Source organism: Chiloscyllium punctatum, chromosome 8 (genome assembly GCF_047496795.1).
Source record: "Chiloscyllium punctatum isolate Juve2018m chromosome 8, sChiPun1.3, whole genome shotgun sequence".
Lineage (NCBI taxonomy): Eukaryota > Metazoa > Chordata > Chondrichthyes > Orectolobiformes > Hemiscylliidae > Chiloscyllium > Chiloscyllium punctatum.
This window is the reverse complement of record NC_092746.1, coordinates 43506946-43532031: the sequence shown is the minus strand read 5'-3', so window position 1 is coordinate 43532031 and position 25086 is coordinate 43506946. Positions and strand designations below refer to the sequence as shown.

Sequence of the window (25086 nt, the reverse complement as noted above, 5' to 3'; positions counted from 1 at the left end):
TTACCATTTCACTCGGTGGTTAGCTAATGTCTCCTTCTTGAGAAATCAATACTTGTGGCATTCAACTCATGAGTTCAAGTATCCTTGTAGTGGAGCTTTTTGCATCATACTGGTCTTCAGACGACTTCTATCTTCCCTACAGAATATCTTTGGGAATGTGTTTATCTTCCACCTTACAAACAATGAAGTTATCTATTTGATAACAGCTAACACACTAACAGCTAACATACTGATGTTTTCATCCTTCCATCTGATGCTGAAACAGAGCCAGAGATCAAAGATGAAGGGTGTTGAGTTTTCTTTCTTGTTCGATATCTGTCAACCTTTCTTCAAAGCCATGCAATAAATGATGAGCACACAGGCCTCACCTCAGTTTTAAGGCCTAAGCTTGTACAACACACAGTTTGGGAGTTGGGTACAGATAGTAGCTGCTTAACCTTTGCATGTAATGAAGTTCTGTCTCAAGAATAAGGTTGTCACTGTGGATGTAAGATAGCAGATTTTGCTACTGTGTCCAATGGACAGTTATTTAGTGTGATCAAGCATGAAGGTGTGCTTAATTATGATTCATTTTTAAGATTCAAGAACATTAAATTTTTTAAATGATTTTATCATGGCAATATAAGTGATCACTCAATACCATTGGTACAAATTTTGCATAGGTAAAGGTAAAGTTTCTATAGCTCCAGAGGGCCACTCCCTCATTAGAGGGAAAGATGACTGGTGATGGATTTAAGCTGAGGATCACCACGCATCAGGTAAGGCTGAGAAGGAGAATCCTTCAAGATAACCTCAGCTGGTGCAGGAATTGAACTCATGCAGTTGCCATCATTCTGCTTCACAAACCAGCTATCCAGCCAACTGGGACAAAGAACCCCAGTGTCAGCTTGGCTGAGGTGCAGGTCATAAACATGTTCCACATCATAGGACTTGGTGGTCTGGGGCAGCCTGCAGAAATACAAGAATATATGCACAGATTCACTTCCTGCAGAACTGGAAGCAGCTACTCCAACTACTGTGCATATCCCTTTTATGAAGGGCAGGAAATTTTAAGTGGTCTTTAAGTGATTCATGATACTGGCACCTTTCAGATGTATCCATACATTCACGACCCTGCTCAGCCTGTGATGTACACTGAAATATTAAATAACGCAGCACCATGAATGTTGTGAGCAGTTTGCATCACTATCAACAGGTATGCATCATGATCCCACAACCTTTTTTTTTGACCCAAATAAGTTTTCCTCTGAACATCCCCTAGAACTTTCAATCTCTGGCTTTTAGAGTCATAGAGTCATAGAGATGTACAGCATGGAAACAGACCCTTCAGTCCAACCCATCCATGCCGACCAGATATCCCAACCCAATCTAGTCCCACCTGGCAGCACCCGGCCCATCTCCCTCCAAACCCTTCGTATTCATATACCCATCCAAATGCCTCTTAAATGTTACAATTGTACCAGCCTCCACCACATCCTCTGGCAGCTCATTCCATACATGTACCACCCTCTGCGTGAAAAAGTTGCCCCTTAGGTCTCTTTTATATCTTTCCACTCTCACCCTAAACCTATGCCCTCTAGTTCTGGACTCCCCGACTCCAGGGAAAAGACTTTGTCTATTAATCCTATCCCTCATAATTTTGTAAACCTCTAAAAGGTCTCCCCTCAGCCTCCAATGCTCCAGGGAAAACAGCCCCAGCTTGTTCAGCCTCTCCCTATAACTCACATCCTCCAACCCTGGAAACATCCTTGTAAATCTTTTCTGAACCCTCTCAAGTTTCACAACATCTTTCCGATAGGAAGGAGACCAGAATTGCACGCAATATTCCAACAGTGGCCTAATCAATGTCCTGTACAGCCGCAACATGACCTCCCAACTCCTGTACTCAATACTCTGACCAATAAAGGAAAGCATACCAAACGTCTTCTTCACTATCCTATCTACCTGCGACTCCACTTTCAAGAAGCTATAAACCTGCACTCCAAGGTCTCTTTGTTCAGCAACACTCCCTAGGACCTTACCATTAAGTGTATAAGTCCTGCTAAGATTTGCTTTCCCAAAATGCAGTAAGATTTGCTTTCCCAAAATCCCTAACCCTCTTCGCTGTCCACGACACCTCCAATTTTGGTGTCATCTGCAAACTTACTAACTGTACCTCTTATGCTCGCATCCAAATCCTTTATGTAAATGACAAAAAATAGAGGGCCCAGCACCGATCCTTGTGGCACTCCACTGGTCACAGGCCTCCAGTCTGAAAAACAACCCTCCACCACCACCCTCTGTCTTATACCTTTGAGCCAGGTCTGTATCCAAATGGCTAGTTCTCCCTGTATTCCATGAGATCTAACCTTGCTAATCAGTCTCCCATGGGGAACCTTGTCGAACGCCTTACTGAAGTCCATATAGATCATATCTACTGCTCTGCCCTCATCAATCTTCTATGTTACTTCTTCAAAAAACTCAATCAAGTTTGTGAGACATGATTTCCCACATACAAAGCCATGCTGACTATCCCAAATCAGTCCTTGCCTTTCCAAATACATGTACATCCTGTCCCTCAGGATTCCCTCCAACAACTTGCCCACCACCAATGTCAGGCTCACTGGTCTATAGTTCCCTGGCTTGTCTTTACTGTCCTTCTTAAACAATGGCACCACATTTGCCAACCTCCAGTCTTCTGGCATCTCACCTGTGACTATCGATGATACAAATATCTCAGCAAGAGGCCCAGCAATCACTTCTCTAGCTTCCCACAGAGTTCTCGGGTACACCTGGTCAGGTCCTGGGGATTTATCCACCTTTAACCGTTTCAAGACACCCAGCACTTCCTCTTCTGTAATCTGGGCATTTTGCAAGATGTCACCATCTATTTCCCTACAGTCTATATCTTCCATATCCTTTTCCACAGTAAATACCGATGCAAAATATTCATTTAGTATCACCCCCATTTTCTGTGGCTCCACACAAAGGCCATCTTGCTGATCTTTGAAGGGCCCTAATCTCTCCCTAGTTACCCTTTTGTCCTTAATGTATTTGTAAAAACCCTTTGCATTCTCCTTAATTCTATTTGCCAAAGCTATCTCATGTCCCTATTTTGCCCACCTGATTTCCCTCTTAAGTACACTCCCACTTCCTTTATACTCTTCTAAGGATTCACTCGATCTATCCTGTCTATACCTGACATATGCTTCCTTCTTTTTCTTAACCAAACCCTCAATTTCTTTAGTCATCCAGCATTCCCTATACCTATCAGCCTTCCCTTTCACCCTGACAGGAATATACTTTCTCTGGACTCTTGTTATCTCGTTACTGAAGGCTTCCCATTTTCCAGCCATCCCTTTACCTGCGAACATCTGCCTCCAATCAGCTTTTGAAAGTTCTTGCCTAATACCGTCAAAATTGGCCTTTCTCCAATTTAGAACTTCAACTTTTAGATCTGATCTATCCTTTTCCATCACTATTTTAAAACAAATAGAATTATGATTGCTGGCCCCAAAGTGCTCCCCCACTGACACCTCAGTCACCTGCCGTGCCTTATTTCCCAAGAGTACGTCAGGTTTTGCACCTTCTCTAGTAGGTACATCCACATACTGAATCAGAAAATTGTCTTGTACACACTTAAGAAATTCCTTTCCATCCAAACCTACAACACTATGGCAGTCCCAGTCGATGTTTGGAAAGTTAAAATCCCCGACTGTAACCACCCCATTACTCTCACAGATAGCTGAAATCTCCTTACAAGTTTGTTTCTCAATTTCCCCCTGACTATTGGGAGGTCTATAATACAATCCCAATAAGGTGGTCATCCCCTTCTTATTTCTCAGTTCCACCCAAACAACTTCCCTGGTTGTATTTCTGGGAACATCCTCCCTCAGCACAGCTGTATTCTAGACTAAAATTAATTATCTATTCTTGTGAACTGAAAACAAGCCAATGGCCTTCAATGTTTAACCACCTGTCATAAACCAATGCAGTATACACAATTTTACATTAACATACCGCAGAGGTCTACAGCCATTTGCTTCTGCGCAATGCTGGACAAGGGTCACTGTTTCAAAAGGACTATGATCTTGATCTTATTTTAAAGAAAGTTTCTATAGAAATGAGCCATATTCATCTACCTCTATGATAATCCCTTCAGAAATGATTTTAAATACATATTATACATTTTTCACATCACTGTCTTCACAGAAGCTGCAACCAAGACCACCAAAACATACATACAAGCACATATAAGGATTCCTATCAAAGGTGTTCTTGGCATATTTACACTCCCATGCCAATTTTCTTTTCCATTCAAGAGGAAAATGATCACTTGAGCCTAAAAGTTAATAATCAAAGTTTTGTACAGTCCTTCTGCCATGGCCTCAGCAATTTTGTTCACTAATACTCAAAGTAAAACAAGAATTGCAGTCGCCACATTAATCCATGGGACAAAGTCAGTTGTGAATAAGAATAATACACATGCAGATTTTCATTCACAGCTATTTAGCCTTAAGACATCATTCTATTCTGAAGGGATTAATAATAAACCCAATTTCACATTCCATAAATGAAGATTTGGGACACTGCTCACAATGAATGTTCAAAATTGCAAGACTAGCATATCTTGTAAATTCTATTCCAAGCCAATACATATTCAATTATTGTTATACTTAGCACTGTGTTTTCTACATTCAATCCTAAGACTAACTGAATTTACTGACATTCCAATCAAGTATCCTCCAAATGTTTTACTGTTATCAACTGTATTACTTCAAATCTATTCCATTACTTGCAATAACTTTCAAATTATGTATATTCATTCCCATTCTCATTCATTCGTTAAAATGTTACCTTAAGAATTCTCCATGAACTATCACAAATCATTTCCTTCCTTTTTCCTTTTACAGATATTGTTATAGTCCTTTGCTAGATTGTGTATAATGATTGATTTTCCTTTCACTGGGTGTCAATCAAGCAAAATATACCAGTGGTTTGCTGCAGTAGTGGTTTAACCTTTAAGTGGCCTTCCCGGCCTAGACTATTTACAGCAAGATCAATATCAGGAAACATCTGCCACTGATCTTACTTCAGATGGAAGGATTGAAAACAGTTATAATCCTACTCACCAGGAGCTGCTAGAAAGACATTGGTCTGGGGAAGGCATTCTTAGAAAGTAGTCTGGAAACCAATATAAAATGAAATTCCACAATCATCTAAAAACACATTAATGGCAAAATGGGTGGTAAAAGGAGGAATACAGTGAATTAGGGACCAAAATTGGGTTTACACTTACAGGCAAGAGACATCACTGAGGTATTTAATAAATACTCTACATTTTTTTTACCTACAAGGCAGATGCTGCTCAGATCATGGCAACAGAGGAGGAAACTCAGTCTCTAGAAGAGTTTAAAATTGATAAGGATGTGGTAATGGGAAAGTTGCCAGTACTTAAACTTGAATGCACTGGGACTAAATGAGACACATCCAAGGACTTTGTAGAAAGTGAGAGTAGAAATTGCAGAGGCACTGGCAATAATCTTTCAAGCTTCCCCGGATTTGTTAGTGCTATCAGAGGATTGGAGAATTGCAAATGTTACACATTTATACAAATATGTTTTAAAAATTGGCTTAGCAAATACAGACCAGTCAGTTTAACCTTGGTGATGGGGAAATGCCTAGAGATAATTATTTGGGGTTGAATTAATAGTCACATGGAAATATGTGGATTGATTCAGAAGAGTCAGCGTGGATTTGTTAATGGAAAATCATGTCCAACTAATTTCCTAGACCTCTTTGAAAAGGTGGCAGAGAGGATTGATGAGAGGAAGGCTATTTATGTGATGTAGATGGACTTCCAACAGGCATTTGATACAATGCCATACAACAGAGTTTGAGAAAAGTAATAGATCCTCGAAGAAAAAGGCCAGTAGCAACATGAATACAAATTTGGGGATAGGAAACAGAGTGGAATGGTTAATAGGTTTTTTTTGTGCTGGACAAAGGTGTGTAGTGGAGGTGCCCAGGAGTCATGGCAGCTGGTGGGCAGTGCTTGTATTTTTGATTTGGTGGTGGGTTTTCAAAAAGAAGGGTAGATGTTCCCCAGTAAATGGAGCTTGTTAGGAAAGGAAAGAAAGCAGATTTGAGTTTATATTGAACCATGAAATGCAAATAAACAGTTATGGAAGACAGACTGATTTATGCTTTGGTAAATGGATGCTTAGCAACATAATATTTGTAAACATTATTTTTCTGATATTCCTTGTTAAGAAGGGGCATAAAAGAAGAAACATGTGAATAACAATCAGTTTATTCTGAAAATGCCAAATTTTACCAAAGTGTAACAGAATTTCGACAAATCCATGAACAGATAGTCAAACTATATTGGATTCATTGATGTGATAGAAAGCCAAACAAAAATCACAGAGTAAAGAGTCACATAAATGCCTCTCTCTTTTGTCAACTTTCTTGCCCAGGTAAAGTGTCAGTGCAAACATTGAAACAACTTATCAAGGCTTCTTAAACAGCAGGTCCCACACTTGTGAAGTCTGCCATCTAGAAGATCAAGGGCAGATATCCTTGAAAATATCGCCTCCAGTCACATACCATCCTAACTTGGAATTGTATTACTGTTCCTTCATCATAGCTGGCTCAAAATTCAGTAACTTTCTACTTAGCAACACAGGCAGCACCTTTAGAAGATTGACTATTGCGGTTAATGGGACGCATTACCACTTTCTGAAAGTCAGTTTGAATTGTGGAATAAATGCTGCCTGTGTCAGTCCTGTGTACTGTCCGTATCCTATGAGTGAATTAAAAACAATACTCAAACACATAAAGTGAATTTTATAGGAGCCTGAGGGAGAGTGGTCTCCAGTGAGATGCTTGATAGAGTAGGATGTGAAGTCTCAATTCATCTTGATGTCAAGATCATCTCGCTGCATCTTGTGCAGTGTAGCTCATTCTATTTTCTCTTTCCAGGTCTTCAGAAATGGCCGATTCTGTATCTCATTAACCCTGTATGCTAGCATAAACCATTGCTAGACTCAATAAGATGTTTGGGATGGATCTCAGTTATTAAGATCTTTTAGTCTTACCTTCAACAAATGGAATACAAAGAACAAAAGTACATTTGAACAAAACCAATGTTATTACTTTTCTAACCAATCGTATTTAGCACATTCAAATATAATTTGGTTGATAATTTAGTTGTAGTAATTGAAAACTGAAGTTGATGTTCACTTACCATCACTCCTCTTTCTCCACTTGGACCTGGTGGTCCTTCAGGACCCTAGAAGATTAATGATAACCCCATAAGCTGTTTAAGCAAGTGCCAAAAGTTCTAACTGAAGGTTGAGGGATTCATAATGATATATTTGATTTTTCTAAAAGATTTTTAAATCATTGAACCCTAACTGATGATGTCAACCTGCAATAGTTGAAGCAAAAGTGAACTGACAGTGAAGAGATGTAAACAATTAAAGAAAAATTTTTTTACATCTGAGAAATACATTTTACAGAAGCATATCATATTCATGGATGTTTTCTAATTATGTACTGCACTAAGCAATGTCATTTAATACTTCCAGGCCTGAAAACTCCAATGCTCTTCCAGCCAGGCTCTGATCACTCACTTTTCATCAACGCCAATTTGTTCATAACTCTGCTCCTCTCCTTTATAAAAGGTCCCAGTTGCCCAGCATCCCATCTTTATTAAACTGCATTGGCTTCCCATTCCCCAGCACCTCAGATTTAAAATTAATTATCCCATCAATGTCTGGCGTTTTCATAGACCTGTAATCCCTTGAAGCCTATAAATTCTCCATTCCTCATGTCTATGGTACATTCTTCATCCTTCACTTCACAATTAACTAAATTCCCTTGTTAGACTTATCAGTCTCTTTTTGTCATTAAGAAACTGTTTAATAAACCAACTTTTCATCCAAGTTTTTAATCACTCTTCCTAATTGCTTTCTCAATATTTGTTTCCCTCACTTTTACCTGTGGATGTTTATGCTAACAGTGTGATAAATATGTAAACTGCTGTTCATACATCATGGAGCTTCAACAATTATAAATCTGCAATAACAAAAACATTTGCATATTGCAGCAGCAAAAATCCTTTCAACTATTCCTTCAGAAATATGTAAACGTTAGCAATGATTCACTTAACATTAGATTACTTACAGTGTGGAAACAGGCCCTTCGGCCCAACAAGTCCACACCGCCCCGCCAAAGCGCAACCCACCCATACCCCTACATCTACCCCTTACCTAACACTACGGGCAATTTAGCATGGCCAATTCACCTGACCTGCACATCTTTGGAGTGTGGGAGGAAACTGGAGCACCCAGACACCCAAACCCACACAGACACAGGGAGAATGTGCAAACTCCACACAGAGAGTCGCCTGAGGCGGGAATTGAACCTGGGTCTCTGGCGGTGTGAGGCAGCAGTGCTAACCACTGTGCCACCATGCCACCCAGTTACACTAACTTTCCATAATATTATTGCACCAATGCCCAGTTCCCTTTAAAAGCTATCAGTATGACAGCAATCTCTCGCTCAATTTCAGCTCAAATGGAAAGAGTGTCACGGGACATCCTTCTTACAGTTGAATGTAACTAGTGGTGAATTGATAGAAAAGTGTCTTAATTTTCTTTTATTTTATAATTGCGCTCTCACAAGGCTGACCAACCTTTTCAGAACATTTGTTACACTGTTATTCAGGAAGGTAGGATGAAACACTGTGAACATTCAGCAGTAGGGGGCACTTTATCCCTTGTTTGTGCAAGGGAAAGGGAGAAACATGACATCATGATAATCAGATTCTGTTCTGTACCTCAAATTCATCCAGTATAAGCTTTTCAAATGATATTAAAACAATGTAATGTATTTTCAATGAGATGTTAAAAATTTTGAATTTTTTTTGTGGAACTATAAACAGTAACATCCATTTATGTAGTGCTTATAACATAGCAAGACATTCCAAAATCACTTCTCAGAAACATACTTATACAAAAATGAGCACTTAGCCATGTAGGGAGATGGTAAGACAGGTGACTGAAAGCTTGGTCAAAAAGATAATTTCAAAACCATTGTAAACAGAGAGAGAAAAAAACGAAGTTAATTAGAAAGGAAATTGCAGAGCTTGGATCTAAATGACTATCAATCATCAGGTAAAGGAAATGACAGATACACATAATGCCAGAGTTGAAAGAATGCAGAGTTTTCAAAACATTGTAGACTTGAAAGTGTTTAAAAACAAGGAGGGGTTTGCACCTCAGAATTGAGATTTTTAAAATGAAAACTTTGCTGGATTGAACACTTCGGCATGTATAAACAGAAATTTGTTCAGTTAGACATAGCAGAGGCTTGGATTATAGAAAGTTTTCAGAATATTTGAGACTGGAGAAAATGAAGCATGAACATGAGGGATTCACCATATGTGCAATGGTCCAGAGGTGGAAGTAGAAAATCTTAAATGGCAAGGATACACAATTAGAAACTCAGCTCAGGATCAGAAGAGATGTAAAGATTTCAATTAGTCTGAGGGAGGTGACTGGAATAAAAATAAGTTTAAAAATGTGAAGTAAAAAATCTGGAGTCTCCAGGATTCACAGAGAGACCACATGGTGGCAATGGTTGCCCATGGCAACAGCAATGGAACTTCACGCTACCTCGGTCATCAAGATCTATCTACCTGACCATACCAGCCCCAGGTCATATTTACCCCACTTTGAGGGTTCTGGCAATGGAGGTACCCTTTCCCATTGCAACTAAAGTCAGAAGTCACACAACACCAGCTTATAGTCCAAAAGATTTATCTGATCACTTTTGATCACCTGCAAAGACTTGTTATTCAGTCTGTGGACACTCCACTCACACTATTTATACTTCTCTGTTGGCCTGTAATTATTTTGCCGTTATCCCTCCATCTTTAAATTCTGTGCTCCCCTCCATTTCACCTGCCAAAGAAGCAGCACTCCAAAGGTTTGTGATTTCAAATAAACCTATTGGACTATAACCTGGTGAAGTGTGATTTCTGACTTTGTCTACCCTAGTCCAACACCGGCACCTCCACATCAATGCAACTAAAGTCTCAGTAATGGACACCACAAGTGGTTGCATTGCTGAAGCTGCTCAGTTGATGGTCTACTGATCAAAGCAACACCTCTAAGGGACTGAGTTATTATCCTGAATTTGGATGGCGACCCTAGCAGTGGTTCAACTATGGTGGCAGGATTGCTGATTCATGCTAATGAGGTTTTCAGGTCTGGTATAGCATCCACTGTAAGTAGGTTATGACTTTCTATTTACATAGAATCTTATAGCTAACAGATATGAAAATCTTAATGCTACTTGTCCCGATAAGACCTGAACCCAGATGCCTGAAATGAAAGGATAAGGATGGTATTGTTGCACTCAGATTTCAAAATATGCTTGTTCTGAAAATACCAGTGACGCAAGCTAACTCTCACTGGGTGAAAGTTTCAACTTTGCAAAAATACTATCTGACTTTCTTTTCTAATGGTTTCAAAGTTAGCTTTCTGCTATGCTCCACCAAAAATGCATTTATGCCTCATTATTCCTGTGAAACTAATCATTGCTGGTCATCCCTCAGAGGATGAGAGGGAGCTTAATTTTAATAAGCAAATTAAATAAATTCTGTCGACTGTGATTTATTTTAGTGCAAAAAGCAACTTCTTCATATAAATTATGTGCACAACGAAAGTACTTCTGTTGCTGCTACCTCTTGAGCTTGAGATTTTTGCCCTAAGCCCATTTTTCTGTCCTTTAACAACATTTCTTTTTATATACAGAAAGTGAAGAAAAGCTTTAACGAGAAGATAGGTAAATGGAAAATATACATACACGGTCACCTTTTATTCCTGGGATCCCACATTCACCTTTTTCACCCTGTAGTGAGAGTGATAATAAAATTGTCAGATAGGTTGCCAGTTTGACAGATCCTTTCTACACACACTGCAGAAAAAGACAATTGATAAGAATGCTATAACGTATGAATATATCATCAAACTTGTGAATATCCATGAACAACTAAGTAAGTCTCCTGTTTCCATGCTTTTAAAATATTTTAAAAAGTTGCTAATATATGTTAAATAAATATTCTATAAACTAGACACATGCAGGTAAGTACAATCATGTTTCAACATAATAACAGGCCTTTCAATCCATCTAGTTCACCCTGTCCACATGAGTAATATTCTAAAAGCCCATATTTCATAATCTCCATTTCCTTTACATGTTTAGTCAATTTAATCTTGAATACTGACCTAGATCATAACTTTACACCACATGCAACCTCCAGCCCTGACAGCTGGCTGCAGTCTTGGGCGAGTAAAATTGGGTGGGATGGTGGGAGGCCCACCATACCTCGGGCTACAGCCTCTCCTGATATTTTACAAGTGGCACAGTAATATCAGAGTGCCCACCCACCCTTGGGCTAATTAAGGAATTCAGCGGCCAATTAAATGGCGAGGCTGCCATGTAAATCCTAGCAGCCTGACTGTTTCGTTTGTGTTCATGGTTGGGGACTGGAGTTGGAGAACTGTCTCCCCTCTCTCGGAACCTGTGCATGATGGAGAAAGTTCTCAACTGGAAGGACTAGCCCAGCTTGACCCCTCCTTCTCACCTGCTGATTACCAAGCCTCAGCTCCTGCCTGACTGGTCCCAAAAAGACTGCAAGGAGTCAGGAAGGTGCAAAATTGTGAAAAGAAAAGGAAACCTTGTCCTCCAGTTCTCCTGCTGAGAAAAGGGGATGGTAAAGTCGGGGCCATCAGAAAGGTCCTCTTTCATGAAGACTGGAGAAAATCCAGCTTTCCCTATGCACTGGGATGGGATATTGCAGCGATACCATATGGTTGGGATTTTCAAGTCTGTCAGCAACAGGAGGATGGGAAGAATATTATGGTCCCATGTACTTCCCTGACCTGTCTGCAATTTTACAGTGGGATAGTTGAGATCTAGCTCAGCACGCCCATCCTTGCCCCAGTTGACTCCAAGTGGGCAAGTAATGACTATGTAAAGACTATCTTCCACTTGACCTCCAATCAACCTCAATGTTGAAGAGTTCAGGGGTGGGAGAAAGCCAAGCAAGTCATCCTGTTTAACCTCATGTGGGAAATGGAAGCAGCTCTCTCAAATCTTCCTTTATACATCGGATTAAGATTTACTTGATACTGTCACTTGTATGTAGGGACAGTGAAAAGTGCATAATGGTTACCACGTTCCAGAACCATCTTGGATTATAGGATAAACTATTGAATAAATTGTACAAATGGTGAAATGCTGAATAAATTAATATTAAATTGATATTACCAAAACTGAAACAGCTTCAAAAGTTCACCTTTCCCTCTTCGTAGCCTTACCCTGTCTGTTCCTCCACTCAGTGCTGTCTGATATTGCCCCCTATAGTGTTCCTTCTCCACCCATTGCCCCACCTTGGCCTTTTCCCTCCTTGCTCCTCAGCTCCCACCCCACCATGTAACCACTGCTCTTACTGGGACCTGGAATCCAGGCTACATTGGAACTACTTGTAGTCTGTTAGGGCTCCCCATGGCTGAGGCAGCATAAAAAGGGTGAAAGTGGTTTTCAGTTGACATACAATGGCCGAGGAAGATTTTTAGTTGAAACAGCATTGTCCATAGTCTGATGTTTTTAAGTTAAGCGTAAGCAAGAGCAATTAGAGCCTTCGTAGAAGAAATCAGGTGAACAAGATTAAGATAGCACACAGAGTCCTGTTAAATGTGCAGCTGCTGCTTGTACAGAGACAATTTGATAAGGTAATTTCTTGAGAAATTCTGAAGCAAGCCTCCATATCAATTTAAACAGAACATAAGAGGGAAGATAGAGAAAAGAACAGATTGCAATAGGGCTTTTCTCAAGATACCCCGTCTCCCAGTACATATCTGAAAATGCCTCTTTTTCTCCATGAAAATTCCTTCCTTTGTATTTCTTTAATCTAATCGACATATGTTAATTTTCCCTTTGTCCAATAAAATTTACTGTATCTGCTCTCAAAAATGTTAATGTGCAACTTTCGTCTGATATCCATCTCTCTAATAAAAAACTAATAGAAGGTAATACTACCTGTATTTTTTTTATCATTATCTACAAAATCACAATCTTTTTCTTTCAGAAATCCAACTTCACTTTAACTTTTATTGATAAATCTGTAAAATACTTTACTTTTCCTTTTGATGTTTTTGAATAAATTTCCTTGATTTCTCTTTTAGCTTTGGTTACTCCACTCAAAACCCAGTTTTTCAAGCTCCCTTTTATTCATCAATACTACTCAAGAGTAAATATATATCAAGTTTCCTCATATTAATTTGGTTTTATCTTCATTATTCATCCATGATATCCTAAAACTAATTATATCCTGTGCTAAAAAGATGCATTTACTCTGTATTTTCATATTCTGGATGCTAGCTGCAGTCTAACCAGAGTTTTTAAAGCTTCAGCATAATTTCCCTGTTTTTATACACATTGCCTCCATTTATGAAGCTTAAGATCCCATGTACTTTTACCACTTTCTCAATGTGTTGGGCACCTTCAAGGATCCATGTCCATAAATTGCCAGATATCTCTATTGCTGCACACTCTCTAGAACTGTGCCATTATGTCTATGTTGTTTGCTACTATCTTTTCTGCCAAAATCATACAGCTATCAAACAATTATCTTAATTATAGTGGGCAGTTACTTGATTTAAGTTTAAGTATTGCAAATTCAGAATAATAAACATAATGAGAGCAAAATATTAATTGCCCATTTATGAATCAATTTAATTATAATTGATGCAATTGAAGGGCATGTGGGTCATTTTGATGTGAAATCATAAATGAGGCAACAGACAAAAAAAAGGCATTTAAACTCTAAAATTATAACAATATTTAATGAAGAGCTTTATCTTCCCACCTAAAACCAGCTGAAAACTTATTACTGTTTTATGTCCTGGACCATCTTCTTGTAACAAATATTTTTAAGTACTGTTTAAAGTTAAGATTAAACTTACATAACTATATCTTAATCATTTGTAGCAATTTCTGTACAATAAGTTGTACTTTGGCCTCATGTCCATGCAGCAATGTATAAGATTTAAAGATTTGAATAATGAAGCTAAGAACAGGTCTAACCTTTACTTTGTCAGGAGGTGAATACCATTGATAGATTTGGTCATCGTGTCACAGAGTCATATAGCCAGGTCTATCCTATATATTGAGGTTCAATGAAGTTGAAGGAACAGAAGACCTCATATATAAACATGTAAATGTTGTTTTCTTAGAAAGATTCACAGGAAGGCCTTTGGAGGACATTTTGTTTTGTAACCAGTTTTATAAAAATAAAAATCCACTTAAATATGGAATCCAGAAACAGCACAGTCAAAAAACAATGGATTGTGCTTCCCCAGTGGATCAACCAGCTAATGGGCTGAGTAGGCACATGACTAAACCATGTAGAATGGCAAGATTAATCCACTGTCCATTCTAATTGAACTGATCTGGAAGTTCAGACTTCTGTTTGATACCACCATGTAGACTTGCAACAGTAAAAATGTTATTCAGTTGAACAGCATTTTACATTACCTTGTGTCCTTTGAACCCAGCTGTGCCCTATTGGGAAAGAAAGAAGTCAAAGAATGATTTATGCCACAAAGTCACAGTTTGTTTTCTTTTAAGCCCAGATTTGATGTAAGTCTGTGGTCTCAGATCACTGAGCTGCATCGCTAATTCTTACATTTCAGTCATGAAGATCAAGGAGAGGGACTATGGTAGCCAGGAAACCCTTAAATACACAACATATAAGTTCTGGAAAATGTACGGACAGCACCACATCTAAATTTCCTTTCTCTATTTCTTGGCAGACAGCTCAATTAAGAGGTTGACCATCTATTAGGTAAGTAGGCCAATGTCCTTTAGCTTCAGCCAGAGAAGAGAGGGAGGGAGAGTTTGTGAACTGGGAGGGAGAGATGGTGGATGGTAAATTGGGAAGAGATTGTTAATAAGTCTGGAAGACATCATGGATCAGAGATTCTGAGGAAGTGTGACTTGACCTGAAATGTTAACTGATTTCTATCCACAAATGCTGCCAAACCTGCTGAGCTTTTCCAGCAATTTCTGTTTTTGTTATGGACCTTTGGAGTATATCAGAGAATAAGGAGAGACTACCAAGTTGCATAAGGGAGATAATTAACAGATGCAAAGAAGCAGGAAAATATGGGGGTTCAGATAAGTCAGTCAATCTGGAAAACTATCTTAAATATCAGGAATAAAATGGGATAGTGCGCAACAGCAAAAGCTCGTACTGATTGATCATTAAATAGACTGCAGTTACAATATTATAACTAGGTTGGGAAATACTCATCAGACACAAATGATAAAACATGATCAATTGCAATACGATAGGTGACTAATGCAGCTTTCAACCCTCAACTGCTCCACATTTCCATTCCCAATACCAAGAGAATCCAGACTAATTTTAATGTTAGTGAACAATGATTGGTCAATGGCTTTTCATTTATTTTAAAAGATCAAAAACATTGTTTAAAAGATTTTCAGACTTTTTTTCATAGAATACTGGTATGTAACTGAAACAGTACAAGAATACCTCATATCAATGACCCTACATAAATCACTTAAAGCCAGTTTGAGAAAATTTTATTCAGACTTACATCTTATTGTTTCCAAAACAAAAAAAAAACTCAGATTGAACAATCTTTTCATCATAACTTGGTCTATCAACTTTTCTGTTACTTGTTCATGGGATGTGGGCATTACTGGCTGGATCAGTGTTTATTGCCCATCCCAAATTGGTTTGGAAAAAGTGGTGTGAACTGCTGCAGTCCATGTGGATTATTGACATTTTGCTTTTAGAAATGGAAATCAGGACTTAACCTGGTGACAGCAAAAGGATGGCAATATACTTCCAGGTTAGGATGGTGTGTGGCATAGGGGGAAAATTGCAGGTAGTGATGTGCCAATGTATCTGTTGCCCTTGTCATTCTAGATAGTAAAGCTCAGAGGTTTTTAAGATTTGCTGAAGAAGCCATTGTGAGTTCCTACAGTGCATCTTGTTCAGAGTATACTTTGCTGCTACTGAATATTGGTGGTGAAGGGAGTGAATGCTGAAGGTGGTGGGTGTTTGATGAATGTTGCATTTACTCAAAAGTACTAAAAATCAGAAACATACTCACCTTTTCACCTGAACTTCCAGGCTCTCCCTTTAATCCACGTTGTCCCTATTAATAAAGAGATAAAAATAATAATTCACTATAATTTCAGAGCTTCCAATGGGTTTTGAAATTGAACTGGCATTTATTGCACAATAAATTATTATTTTGCCAAATATTTTAATCACAGAAAAATTGCTCTGAACAGTTCAACACTTGGCATGCCTGGCAAATCAAATGGATTTCAAAAGAGTTTCACTGACCAGAAGGGATAGGTAGACCATTGGCTGGCTATCATTCTTATGAAGGAAAAGATAATTATTTAGTGGCCCTCACAGTCTCCCTTGCCTTGAGATTCCTGGAGTATTACAATATAGAAAATGGACCTTCAATCCATTGTGTCTGCATGGTCACCATCCCACTTCTCAGGACCTGGCCTTCTATGCAACATCTTATCTGAAAGGTATCCAGACAATTTTCCAGGAGCAATTGAATGATTGCCAATGCAACAATAATAGCATTCTAAATTGACTTCCTCCTGCAGCTGCACACCAATATGTTCTACAAACCAGTTTGCTGTGCTCTTGCCTGCTGCTAGCCTCTTTAGCCATATGAAAATGCATTATACTTGGATTTCACTCCACAGACTTTTCTTAGCATTACCTGAAGAAAGGAATAAAAGGCAAAGAAAGAAAAATAAAAGGTGGGAGGGGGGTGCAAATAAACGTTTTAAAACTTTACTTTTGGAGTAAAAGGGTGGAGCAACCCTGTGTACACCTCTCCAGAACAGGACAGTCAGGTGCTGCGTGCAACAGGCAGATTGTTCAATACAACAATTGTAAATTAAAATTAACCCTCATGACAGCATGCATTCTTCCACCTACAGTATCCTCCTGCATAACATTTCTGATCTTGAACATGTGTTCTAAAGAATTTGATGACAAAGTACAGCAGCTTCCTCAAAGGAAGAAAAATCCCGGGAAAATGAGGAGGTCACCCTGAATTTCTTTTGTGCTTCTCTTATACCACACAAGATACAACTCTGGTTCCAGAAGCAACTCTGTAAGATTACAGATTGATGGGCTACCACTTGGCTAAAGCCTTCCTTTGACAATGGACAAGCCAAACTCTGAACACTCCAAATGATGCAGATCTTCTAGACATCTGGGAGAATCATCAGGGGCAGACTGATATTGTCATGAAGGTGGTTTTGAATCAACTGTTTTCATTTAGTCCATAGGGCCAGATTTTACAGCAGGCTTCAGGACCCAGACATCAGGATAAAATGGATTCCCCAAGCCAAAACAACACAATGGAATCAACAAATTTAAGAACATACGAACTAGGAACAGGAGTAGTCAATTCAGCCCCTCAAGCCTGTGTCACCATCTGATACGATCATGGCTCATCACATTTTGGTCTCAACTTTATTTTCCTAGCCACGCCCCAAAACCTTTAACCCATTAATAATTAAAAATCTCTGCCTTAAATTTACTCAATGTCCCATTGATAATGTAACCAAATATTCAAATAGGAACACTAAAATGTAACATTCTCCATAGACATTCCTTCCCTTTTAACGGAATGTTTATCTGAACTTCCTCAGGAGTTAAATTACAAGAGGAAATGTACTTCTTATAATGTATTTGCACCCCTTTAATTTTAAAGAAATTATCAATATTTTTCTTTCCATTAAAAAGTATTACTATTTGTGTATTCTGCACTTTGGGCTCCATAAATATTCAGATTTTAGACTTTTCTTTTATTCTTCGATACGCAGTGAGTGTCGCTAGCAAGGGCACTGTTTGTTGCCCAGTCCTAACTGCCCATGAATGAAGTGGATTGCTAGGCCATTCCAGAATGCAGTTAAAAGTTGCTCATATTGTTGTTGGTCTGGATGCACACATAACCCAGACAAATTAATGACAGCAGATTTCTATCTCTTCAGGACATTATTAAACAAGATCTTTTCTCTGGCAATTTATGATAGCTGAATGGTCACTGAGATTAGTTTTCAATTCCATAATGATTAACTAAATGTAAATCCACCACAGCACTAGCCTAGGCCTCTGGTATTCTCATACAGTGACATTACAATATCCTCAAAGTGCTCATTTTTAGCCTGACTTTACTCTTGAAGTTGAAGATGAAATACAAAAATACTTTGTTGTTGAAAAAGACTCTTTTTCTCAAAGTTTTTTCTTGTGTACTTATTAAATGCAAATTTAAACTTTTTGGCTTAAAATTTAACAGGGTCTAGCTATTAACTGTCAATCAGCATTCATGAGTGCATCCTTCACAGCAACAATTCTACCAATCACATTCTACTTGCCAACCAATCAGTGCTTTTGGTTTTCCCCTCAAATGTGTATTCTTGTGAATCATCTTGATGAATGCAAGACAAAGATTTTTGACAAAATGTACCTTTTTTCCAGCAATACTCAAGTTCTCTACTGGTAAGTGACCAATTAAAATATAATAACATTTTTTTCAGTACCTGTACACCTTTTGCACCAGGGCTTCCATCTTTACCTCGATCTCCTCTTCTCCCCTAAATTAATATCCATATGTTAGAAGAGTATTTACTTAACAAAATTTAACTTATAATATTTCAAGCAGGATGCATAGCAATTTTTCCTTAAGTGAAGAAGTTACAATTCTCAGAAATAAGTATAACAAACTAACAGTTGTGTTCATTCAGATGGGTTTGAGACATTTTATAACAAAGTGGTAATCAACCTGGGCTTCACAAATTTACTGGACACACTTTAGGGCAGGCAGATAAGATAATATAGGTTCATAGTTGTGAAGGGAATATCTGAGACAAATGTCAAGAATTATCCCTATGTACAGATCTGCAAAGATCTGTCCGGAATGATGGGTGAAGCACTGGATTGATTGAAGCGAACAGTTCGATGCTGTAATGACAAGAAATTTAAGACATTATTGTGAAAGGACAAAGTCAAAAGGATGAAGAGTTGTCTTCACCCAAGCCAATCTTGTGGTGAGTAAGGGGTGTCAGTTCAACATGTAATTTTCCAGGAGTTACAGCACGTTTTAATTTCTCTAACGTTTCCTGGGTAGCCACGAAGCTAAGTTTATTGGAACTCACTGAAATCTCTGCCACTAACGCAGAGCAGGGTTCCAAATGCTAGGTAATTGCTCATTGGAAATTTCAAATTCCTAGAAATTTATGTGGAGTCAACTACATCAGGATTTCTGCATGGTCCTTACCTGTAACCCCTGTCTACACTGCAATGATGAATTCCTTACCAACGGAGGATCTAGAGTTAGGTGTGTGCATCGACAGATCCCTGATAGTAGCAATTTGGACAGAATAGTTTCTATTCAGTGCCAGAAAGAAATATTATGTCATGTTGGAAACAAAAAGAAGTTTTGAAATTTGAGATTTTGCAGTTGATTTTAGTGCTCACTTATCTCGCAGGTAAATGCCTCTTTGGAAGACATCCATTTCCCATTATCTATGGATTCTCCAGGTGAATGTGGACAAAAACCAGTAAGACACTCATGAATTTATTCAATTTGGTATCCTATTATCCCAATGGGAACTGGAAGGTATTTTAATTGGGACATAAGCAGAGAAACTACTGTAGCTTGCCCACCAGGTTGAACCAATGAGCAACTGTTGGGAATTAATAAAATAAATCATCAAATTTGTCACACATGACCTCCCCTTAACAAATCCACAGTGATTATTCCTGATTAATCAGTGTACCTCCAAGTGCAGGTATGTTCATCCTAATAATTCCTCTACTTCCGAGGTTAGACTGATTTCCCTGTAATATCCTGCCTTCCTCCTCTGTATTATTTTCTTGTACTTTCAGATCCACATGATTAGGTTGCTGTGTATGACTCAGGTGTTAGCATGCATGCACTAGAAGGTTATGAGTTCAAGTTCAAGAGTGCACAAATGAATGATTTAATGCAGTATTGAGGGACAACTGTGGAGGTACTGTGTTTTGGATGGTATGCCAAACTGAGATCCTATTTGATCTGTCAGTTGAAATATTAAAAGATTCTAGGAGACATTTCAAAGAGAGCAGGACATTAATCTCAGTGTCCTGGCTCATACTTATTCCTCACTTGGCAACAAAAAAACAAGTTATCTGGTCATTATCACACTTTGGGTTGTAGGAGTTAGCTGAGCACAAATTACTTCTTACATCTTTACATGGTACAGTTTTCAAAAGTATTGCACTGCTGTAAAACACTCTGAGACATCTGATGGTTGTGAAACGTGCAATGTAAATGCAAGTCTTCCTTCCTACAGTAGCTGTAAGTGTGAGTGTCGGAGAAATTTGCCCAATAGGTTAGAAATCACAAAACACAGCTCGAAGTGAAATTGGCAAACAGTTTATTGCAAGCAATATCGCTGGAGGAGAAAACAGACCAGCTGACACAGAATTGACAGTCTGCACAGAGATCAGATTTCTCCTCCCAGGGCTGAGGATGAGACCAGTTTTATAGTAATACTGCACAATGACACAGATTAAGAAATGGGAAACTACAATGTTTCTGGAAATGGAGTATTTTAGTTGCAAGGATGCTAATTGGAAAACAGTTTATCGGAAGAATGCCCTGTTCCTTCACACAATGCAACATCCTGACAGTATCATGGTTCCATTCATCTTCACAGGTAGGTGTTAAAGTCTTTTGTGGAGGGGTGAGGTGCTTCCATTGTCTTCTGGTGCCTCTGTTCTGCTCTTTGTGTAGTTTTGGTATTGCTGGGTTGTGAAACTGCCTTTAGGGCTTTGAGACCTCTGTCATGTCCATGGGAGCTTAAAGCATATTCCATTGTCTGCGTGCTGTCTGATCCAGTTTGTGAGCTGCTCGGGGAATTCTGGGTGTCCTGGTACAATTTGGCCAATTTGTTTTTGAAGGCCTATCGTGGGTTAGCAAATCTTTTCCCACAGTGAGACTACCTTTTGATCACAGTGCAATTTGGAAAATAAAGATGAGAAACATTTTCAGTTCTGATATTATTAAAATGTTGCAAATTTCACATTCCACGGAAATGCGATAGCATCACAGTGTTCCCAGATTATCAAACTTTTGCTTCAAAGGAACCATGCCAATTCCAAAACAGAGCCAGTGAAGACACTTTCATCAACATATTATGAGTTGACAATAAACATGTAATTCATGTTCATTTTACACCTAGTTTCATGGGTTATGGGAGACCATAAAACCATTCCAACATTTACCATTAACCTTTCCATAAGCTAAAAAATTTGTTGCTGGAAGAGCGCAGCAGGTCAGGCAGCATCCAAGGAGCAGGAGAATCAATGTTCTGGGCATAAGCCCTTCTTCAGCTGGTATTAACCCAATGGCACACAGGCCTCTCACATCATAGTCTTCATGACACAGAAGAAGGGCTTATGCCCGAAACGTCGATTCTCCTGCCCTTTGGATGCTGCCTGACCTGCTGCGCTTTTCCAGCAACACATTTTTCAGCTCTGATCTCCAGCATCTGCAGTCTTCACTCTTTCCATAAGCTATACAAGGATCACTCATGTTGTGCCTTGGCTGGCTGACTGTTCATCCTTCCATTATGGGCGGCACGGTGGCACAGTGGTTAGCACTGCTGCCTCACAGCGCCAGAGACCCGGGTTCAATTCCCGCCTCAGGCGACTGACTGTGTGGAGTTTGCACATTCTCCCCGTGTCTGCGTGGGTTTCCTCCGGGTGCTCCGGTTTCCTCCCACAATCCAAAGGTGTGCAGGGCAGGTGAATTGGCCATGCTAAATTGTCCGTAGTGTTAGGTAAGGGGTAGATGTAGGGGTATGGGTGGGTTGCGCTTCGGCGGGGCGGTGTGGACTTGTTGGGCCGAAGGGCCTGTTTCCACACTGTAAGTAATCTAATCTAATCTACTTCATCATGATTTGACAACCACCTGATGAAGGAGCAGCGCTCCGAAAGCTAGTGCTTCCAAATAAACCTGTTGGTCTATAACCTGTCTTTGTGTGATTTTTAGCTTACTTCATCATGTTCTCCAAGGGAAGAGTGTTACAAATAGCAATGTGGAAACAAGTTACTGGCTTATCCTCACAACTGTGTTAGTACATAGCAGGAGGCGTCCAAGAAGTAAGAACAAAATAAATTGAGTCTTATCTTAAATAATTTTGGAAAAGACAATCCAAAAAATAATGCTAGATAGAGTTGCATGGATAAGATTGCAATGTAAATTGACACACCATGCTGACAGTTGAGGAGCTCATAATCGGAGGTATTTTATGGAAGGAATGAGGGTCTTGTTTAATCTCATGCTGGGTCAGCTAGTTTGAGTTTTATGTTAACCCTTCTTGGGAAAAGCCACCTTACTACACTCCAATCAGATAACTGATTGTCCACGATTGACCTTTCATGGGATCAGGACCCTAGCAAAATGTCCAAAACAGAGCCAAGACTGATGGCCAATGAAAGACCAGCAGCACTTTTTCTCAGTGTGGCCACTAGGAAAGTGGTGGCTGGAGTGATAAATATATTCTTTGGAGGCCCATGATCACAAAGTGCTCTAGGACAGAGAAGAGGCACAGCAAAAGGGTTTTCATGGAGAAAAGGGTCATGGAGAAGGTGGTTTCAGGAGCATCAACAACAAAGACAAGGGAATAGCTGTCAATGTTTCCTCTTCTTCTTAATGTCAAATTCTTTGATCAAGTATTTAATGCCATTGAATGAGGCACCCTCCTTAGGAGTTGAAAAGCACCCCACAGAAGCTTATATGTCATGAACACTATGTGTGCCATTGGGTTAATACCAGCAACAAATGGAAGAGGTTCATAATTTTATGTAAATTTTCCATTTATGGGTCTGAATTATGACAGTACAGGCCAGTCACCTTTGGGTCTTCACACCATGGCCTTAATCAGGATGGAGGCAAGGAAGTGGCCAGTCCCCCAGCATTTCCTTCAATTTTCTATCTTGCTGCACAGGCCTCTGATGTCAGTGTGTGGCAGTGACCTCGGGAACAGGGGGTTAATGCCATGATTGGCGTGCCTACACTGATATCCATGCATGGAACCTTGGAGTGGCTGCGTATGCACATAGTCACACAGATTAGAGGGAACATTGGTCCCCACCCACCACCATTCCAATTGATTAAATGTCCTTTTGAATTCCAAATTTGCGAATAGAAAGAGTATAAAAGATAGTCCAATGTGTCGCTTCTGAATTTGAATATTTGGGCTGAACATTTACACTCAGCATTATTGGGGTGCAGTGTCCTGAAAATAGAATGCATGAACTTTGTGCTGGCAACTTTCATTATTTTGCTGACCTCCTCTGAGATGAGGACCCGAGAGTTAACAAAAGCCTGAGGTCAGCTGTCATGCTGCCTGAGGCTGACTCGAAAGCTAAATTAGGCTTTTTGTTGTAGCTTTAGTGGGCGTAGGACCACTCCTCCAGGCTCCACAAAACCAGATGTAGAACTTTAATTCCAGCAATCAACATTAAGGGGTGACCCAGAGTCAGTGGGAAACCCTCGGAGATCATTTTCCAATGGGAGTCCATTCTAATTATCTTCAGTTTTTGAACTGGTCAGGCCTCATGAAGGTACCTCATGAAGGTTAGTTGGCCAGTACATTCTGTTGGTTTAAAGTTTGCTCTCCATGAAGATTTACTCAACAACACCTTTTAAACAATAAATTGTCTTTAAACACAACAGTTCTTTTCATAGTGAATAAAAAAACATCTGTCAGTGATCCTGCTTTTCCTTTGTACATGTTAGCTTAATCCTGAATATTAGCAGATATATGAAACAGATTTTACACATCCTCCCTGGAGATGTAACCACTGATCACATAAGCAGATTTCTTTTCATTCTTTTCCTTTAGTTAATATTTTTTGGCAGAATATTGTACACCAAGGGGTTAATATTGGCACCGGGAATTAAGTGAAAAATATTACTGGGCCAGAGTACATGGAAATTTATTCTGGATGTGGTCTATGTAATTCCTTTTTTATTTATTCTGGAGTTTGGATGCTGTGGGGAAGGCCATGTTAATCAATTTTCCCAGTGTCTCTAAAAGGTGGGTGGGAGGGTTTATTTTTCTGCACCTCTAGTGAGAACTGCAAATGGTTTGCAAAGAAGACTGTAAAAAACATAAGATTAATGCTAATAAGTGCTTCAGTCCCATAATGGAAGCTGTTTGTACAGACAGCAATGAAGTCTTCACAAGACTGATCCATAAATAAACCTAATCTCATGTCTCTCAGGATTGGTTTTCAAAATCAGATAGAGATGTCATTGTGGAGTTATCCAGCCACATTCAGATCAATCATATAAAAATAGGAAAACTACATTTTTATTTTATCCAAGCTCTTTTACTTCCTTTTTTGAAAATCTGTCTCTGCTTAGTGTGAAAATTCCACTGGTTTTCTGAATTTTGCTAAGGTTTAGGTACCTTTTGACACTATAGCTAAAATGTTCTAACACTAACATTTTGGGAACTTTTGGTGGATGTAATCGTATATGTTGAAGAGCAGCTGAGGTTTCATTTAGGGAAAAAACGAGCTAGAGTATCCTTTGGACTCTAGCACCTCCATTAGGTCCTGGGCAGAATAAAAATTAACCAATAATAATTCGACAGCAAATTGCATCTGTTCAACTAAGCGTTAACACCTGGCACAACACAAAGCTAATATAGTCAGCAGCAGAGTTTGGCCAGTACTTACAGGAGCTCCAGACTCTCCTTTCTCCCCCTTTTCACAGCTGCATGGCTTAGGTTTAGGGCACTATACAGAAATAAAAACAAAACTTGTGTCAATAGTATCTTACAATCTTAAAATTTACATTCACATTTGGAAAATTAATTAATACTCAAAACAACATGCAATAAATAATGAAATGATAAAACTAATAAAGCACTTACTGATTGACTGGCAACTTTGAG

General features: G+C 39.1%; 1 protein-coding gene across 1 annotated transcript in view; it reads right to left on the bottom strand.

Moving 5' to 3' along the window:
- The window catches only part of LOC140480497 (uncharacterized), a 264377-nt gene that overhangs the window by 224274 nt on the left and 15017 nt on the right, over positions 1-25086 (bottom strand). Inside the window, exons 4-10 of the mRNA XM_072575429.1 lie at positions 25066-25086; positions 24869-24928; positions 18673-18726; positions 16200-16244; positions 14593-14619; positions 10858-10902; positions 7229-7273 (exon numbers count right to left, since the gene is read on the bottom strand). Of these exons, the coding sequence (XP_072431530.1) occupies positions 7229-7273; positions 10858-10902; positions 14593-14619; positions 16200-16244; positions 18673-18726; positions 24869-24928; positions 25066-25086 (297 nt within the window). The remainder of the gene's footprint in view (positions 1-7228; positions 7274-10857; positions 10903-14592; positions 14620-16199; positions 16245-18672; positions 18727-24868; positions 24929-25065) is intronic.